Source organism: Gopherus evgoodei, chromosome 6, assembly GCF_007399415.2.
Source record: "Gopherus evgoodei ecotype Sinaloan lineage chromosome 6, rGopEvg1_v1.p, whole genome shotgun sequence".
Classification (NCBI taxonomy): Eukaryota; Metazoa; Chordata; order Testudines; family Testudinidae; genus Gopherus; species Gopherus evgoodei.
The window spans coordinates 31,755,535-31,761,534 of record NC_044327.1 but is presented as its reverse complement, the minus strand read 5'-3'; the positions used below and the strand labels follow the sequence as shown (position 1 = coordinate 31,761,534).

At 45.5% G+C, this 6,000-nt stretch overlaps 1 protein-coding gene across 4 annotated transcripts in view; it reads right to left on the bottom strand.

The window, feature by feature from the left end:
- Nucleotides 1-1,359: 1,359 nt before the first annotated feature.
- ADAMTSL1 (ADAMTS like 1) overlaps nucleotides 1,360-6,000 on the bottom strand; it is a 692,925-nt gene continuing 688,284 nt past the window's right edge. For all 4 annotated transcript variants that reach the window (XM_030566852.1, XM_030566853.1, XM_030566854.1 and 1 more), the window contains one exon: nucleotides 1,360-4,526. In XM_030566852.1, the coding sequence (XP_030422712.1) occupies nucleotides 4,420-4,526 (107 nt within the window). In that variant the 3' untranslated portion in view covers nucleotides 1,360-4,419. The remainder of the gene's footprint in view (nucleotides 4,527-6,000) is intronic.

Here is a 6,000-nt window from a genome sequence, read left to right as displayed (position 1 = left end):
GGGTTTTTGTGGAACCCTTGTGTCACTGCTGAGCAGTATTCAGCTGCCAATAAATTCAGAAGTGACTGTTAAGGGTGAGGTTTTAATTAATCTCTGATTGATTCTGATTTTAGATTACACCTCCACCTCCAGTCACAAGTTTCCTCTCCTCTTTTAAACCACAGACTTTTCCATGTGGAATTTCCTGTGATACTTACAGTTAAAAGCTACCTATTGGAAAAAAACTAGATCAGGTTTTGAATTAGAGGAGAGTGAACAAAATCTCTATTCCCTTTGTAAAAGAGCTGCAACCTCACTTGTTTGAAAAGGGCTCCAGCAGAATCTTGACTCAGGCCATGTCTACATCTAAAATTTTGCAGCGCTGGTTGTTACAGCTGTATCAGTACAGCTGTATAGGGCCAGCGCTGCAGAGTGACCACACTTACAGCAACCAGCGCTGCAAGTGGTGTTAGATGTGGCCACACTGCAGCGCTGTTGGGCGGCTTCAAGGGGGGTTCCGGGAACGAGAGAGCAAACCGGGGAAGGAGACCAGCTTCGCCGCGGTTTGCTCTCGCGTTCCCGGAGCCACCCAGCAAACCGCAGGGAAGGAGACCTGCTTGCTCGGGGTTCCGGGAACCAGAGAGCAAACCGGGGAAGGAGACCAGCTTCGCCGCGGTTTGCTCTCGCGTTCCCGGAGCCACCCAGCAAACCGCAGGGAAGGAGACCTGCTTGCTCGGGGTTCCGGGACCGAGAGAGCAAACCGTGGAAGGAGACCAGCTTCGCTGCGGTTTGCTCTCGCGTTCCCGGAGCCACCCAGCAAACCGCAGGGAAGGAGACCTGCTTGCTCGGGGTTCCGGGACCGAGAGAGCAAACCGGGGAAGGAGACAAGCTTCGCCGCGGTTTGCTCTCGCGTTCCCGGAGCCACCCAGCAAACCGCAGGGAAGGAGACCTGCTTGCTCGGGGTTCCAGGAACGAGATAGCAAACCGGGGAAGGAGACCAGCTTCGCCGCGGTTTGCTCTCGCGTTCCCGGAGCCACCCAGCAAACCGCAGAGAAGGAGACCTGCTTGCTCGGGGTTCCGGGAACGAGAGAGCAAACCGGGAAAGGAGATCAGCTTGATTACCAGAGGCTTCCTCCTTCCACGGAGGTCAAGAAAAGCGCTGGTAAGTGTTTACATTGGATTACCAGCGCTGGATCACCAGCGCTGGATCCTCTACACCCGAGACAAAACGGGAGTACGGCCAGCGCTGCAAACAGGGAGTTGCAGCGCTGGTGATGCCCTGCAGATGTGTACACCTTCAAAGTTGCAGCGCTGTAGCTCCCTCACCAGCGCTGCAACTTTCTGATGTAGACAAGCCCACAGACATACTCCTAACTGAGGATGAATACCTTTGCTTGCTTTTAAAGAATATTTTGATTTAACGACTATATCACTTTTGTCAGTCTGAGCCCAGTGGAAATCAATAGCTGGGCACAAACAGATGCACCATACCTGTGTGTGCTGAATTCAGACTCATTGTTTATTCAGGATTTGTAGGGCTGAGGTGGACAAGATATCTGCCATGAATGACAATCCTCCTTCCCAACTGGACCTGGAGTATGGATAAGCTGTACAACCACTACACAGTCACTGTTGTTTGAGGCTATTCTAGTGGTTGCAACATACTACCCTCTTCTTGCACAGCAGGTGTTCGTGAGCAAATCTGCGTAGTTCCTGACTCAGGGCCCCACTCCATGCTCACATGGGGAGAGTTAGGCACACCGCTTTTCAGGCTCAGTGCGCCAGTGCAACAGAGGCAGGATTTCCCCCCAAGTGTGCATTTGATTGTTCAAGAAACTTACGAGCTCCATTGGTGACGGCATGGAGATGATTAGCTTTGCAAACCTGAGCAAACTGTGGAGATAGAGAAGGAGGCTGGAGAACCCTGAAAGCTCTGCCACCCTGGTAGCTCCTGTTTTAAGGTTAATAAAGAATGAGTCAGACAAAAGTAATTAAATAAGCAAGCTGCATTATCTGTACAAAAAATGACATAAATACAGGTTTTCTAGGGGAGGAAATCCTCCTTCTATAATACTCAGCAATCCTCATCATCTTATGGGGATGCTGCCAAGTCACAATTCATAGGACAAACATCTGAAATTATATTTATATGGTGTGAAGGGGACACAGTGGCCTTGCCAGACCTTGGCTCCAAATGTTTATCCTAAGCATAGTTACATGGCTAATATCCAACATGGGATCATCTGAATATGTTTTGCTATTAAAAAATGTAAATACTTCCCTGCACTGCTTTTCATTAGCTATTGTACTAGAAACAACCACCAAATCATTAGTAAAGAATTTGTCCTCCTTGTTCCATGCATAACTATAGTTTCACAAGTAGAAAAGCCTCTCTCCCCCAATTGTCATAGTTTATGAAGCAATCTTTACACAGTGAAATGTATCCAAAGTTAAATGAAAGTGCTAATAAAACCATGAAAATTACACTATTACCACTGATTTTAGAGGAACAAAATTGCAGGGAGATCACAAAAAAAGTCCCCAAAATAGTTTTTATCTGGACAACAATGTACAATTATTAATATTGCACTTTTTATACAAGGAATCCTAATAAATATACACAAAAAGATATACATTTACATACATAAAAATACTTTTTTTGTTTGTTTTTAAATAAAAGTTACACTGATTCTTAGCAACGTGATTTCTCAGAGACCCATTTATAGAGAGAGTGTTCCCTGCCACACACACTTTGGAATGACCAAACTGGAGGCAATTTAATGCAGTGGACCTGGTGTTAACCTCACAGGAGAACTTCCAGGCTTGTTGAAAAATCCACATGTAAGGTAAGCTGCAACATATCAATACTTGAACAGTGTTTTATTACTGCATCACAAGACGAGTGTCCCACTGGGGGTGACACAAGAGGCACAGCCAAACCTTACATTTAGAGATAGTCCTAAACCAAAACTCTGGATCTGGGCATCTCTCCCTCAAACTTTGGGGAAGTTCAAATCCAAACTTAGTATTTCAGGACAAATTCTGCAAGGTGCTGAGCAACTTGGATTTCCACTGACTTGAGGATGCCCAGCACCTTGAAGGATGAAGCACTTAATTTTTGATTATCAATGCAATTAGGAGAGAGAATCACAATGAGCAGGCAAAATCATGTTACAAATGGGAAATCTGACACTCACTTCTCAGATCACCTCTGACTGTAGAGTTCTATTCATGGACTAGAACTGCTTCACTTTCTAGCATCCACTTTTTTGTGCATCTTTTAGGAATCTGTGCCACCACTTTGGGGCCAAAGCTGATGATGCAGCATTCTGCATGTCTACGTGACAGAAAGAACTATAACAAATCAGAGCAATTGAATTCTCCTTCTTGATAAATTAATAGTTATCACTGGAGGATCTGGCTGTAATTGAGAGAAAAATTCCACGCTGGCAGGACATAGAAATCATTTCTATAAATTCAAAGTTAGAAATAGACCAAAACCCCAGATCTGAAAGCCCAATAACTCTGGGATCTCAGGCTTCTCTCTTCCCCAGATACATTTTAATCATGTTAAGATGCAGCACGGTAAGTAGCTCTTGTTGCCACAAATATATACAAGTCCTCCTACAAGTGCTCTGCACAGAGCAGTGATGGCAGATATGCACGGAGGCCTGTCAATAGCAGATCATTCTGTCATTCACTTTCCTTTTCTGCGTAATACTGTACTTCACTTTTTTATGTTGGGGGAAAAGCTAGGTGCACTTATTTAGATGCATTTTAAACTCACGCATGTTTTCGCACAATGTTGAACCTCTTTTTCAGATACTATCAGAGGGAGAGAGGGAGACAGAGAACAGGAATACAGCTTTAGGACAGCAGTTTTAAAACACCAAAGCCAGATGTTTATGTTAACAAACCCTTCTAGAACAGAATATCATAGAATATCAAGGTTGGAAGGGACCTCTAGGGCAAATGATGTCTCTGCCCATTGCTTAGCTGAATGTTTAGTTTAATTCCTTTTTTCAGTAGCCCATGATCTGTCAAGCTGTTTGATCCATGCCCTGGTGGTCTGATCTGCTACTAATGGGAGGTTTTGCTTTGATGTTTTTCCCCATCTGCTGGTTGATGTGTATCACAAGGCCTGTATGAGGATTCGTAGGCAGCTCTGTTCCACTCAGGCCTGACATGTTGCTTGTCTTCTCTTTCTTTTTGGTCTCCCACTACGACTGTGCTTTGCTGCATTCCACCTCTCAGCCTCACTGAAGGGAAAACTTGCCAAGTCCTTTACAACACCAATTCAGTAAAGTTAAAAAATACAAAATAAAAATAAATAAATAAAATGAAGAAAACTGAATTCTGTCCCATTTGTTTTGTAACAGTCCTTTCTGTAGTGAAGCAAAGGCTGATGCCTCTGATTCCCTATCTCAATTGCTCTCATCTTCATGCTTTTCCACAAGTCCCACAGCAGCGAGATTTGAACTGGGTGAGCTGGCAGAGTTTGAGCTGCTTCACCTTCTCACAGTACCTGGTGGTGTCTCTGCACTCCACTGGCAAAGGGGGAACAAAAAGGAGATGCAATGAAAGAACAGTGACTTACCTCCCAGTAACTGTGATTCTTCAAGATTTCTTATCCACGTGGACCTCCCCAGAGGTGCACATGCACCTCAAGAATCTACACAGACATGGCCTTGAAGAATTTAACATCCAGCGGTTGCTTTTAGACCACACAATCAGAGAGGGGAGTACTGGGTTAGCAGTAGTACTGCTGACAGGTTAGTGGGATACCTGCATCTTGGGGTTGTCACTGCACTCGTGGGAGTTTTGCTCTCGGGCACCCACAGGAGATATCCCCATTGTCAAGTTGGCATTAAAGATATAAATAAAATAAGGAGTTGCTTTTTAAAGAGAATCGCTCCATGGCACCTTTATGTACTTTATTGGCTTGGGAGATCCACACTGGTTGATTTGGAGCTTGGATGCTCCATACTGGCTAGTTCTGAAGTTATCAGGTGAGATTCTGTGCTGTGTTTCTAACAGATGGAGCACTGAACTTGCAGCCCAGGGAAGGGGTTAAGCAACCTTTGCACTCTCCTAATCCTGGGCTGTTTTGAGGCCCAGAAACCCTCCCTAGGGGCCCATCTCATTTACAGCAGCCTCTTGGTGTTGCCCTATGGGCTGCGGCACTGCCTGGAATCTCCACAAGGCTATGTGTTGTGGCCCAACACACCCTTCCTCAAGCCTGCTTGTGAGGGGATCTTCAGAAGGCAGCTTTATTGTTGTATGCTGTAGTGCTGGTGCCAAAGGAATTTCCCCCTGGCTGGAGTTGTGGCTTTTAGGGTCCTTTTATGCCACCCCAGCCATTTTGCTGGCAGAAAGGTGTCACAGAGAGGGTGAAGGTCTCAATCGCCTCCTTTAAGCTCCACTTCTGACAGTTCTGTCCTCCCTCAGCAAGCCAAGCCATGCTCACTGCGTTTGGGCTGGCTTTACCGAGCACCTGTATTTGCCTCTAGAGGGGGGCAGAAGGCCTGTAGCAGGCCCTTCTGTAGTCTAGTGCTGCAGAGTGGTTCTGCTGCTGCTCCACAGTGCCCAGCCTCTGTGGAGATCCCCAGTACTCAGCCTCAGAATTGCTGGCTGCACACTAGACTCCAAGTTTTGGCCCTTAAACTCAATGGTTCAGAGTATTTGGGAGCCATGACTGGCGAAGAGGTTGTGATTTACACTCATGCTGCTTTGTGAATACTGACATAACACTAGGCTTGGTTTCCAAAGAGTCACATCTGTTCCAGATCGTTTATTCTTTTTGCAGTATTTATAATATGTGCATTTTTTGGCAGGCCCAATTAAGTGCTAGTCACATGAAAGCCACTCCAGGAATTCCCAGTACTAATCAACTCAGCCACTTCAGCTTTGCTTGATGTTAACATCAGCTAACTACTTGTTTATGACTTCTTACTTCTCTCCATACCAATAATGGAAACTTAGGACAGCACCTATTACTTTTAGCCCTATTAGCAGGGAGAT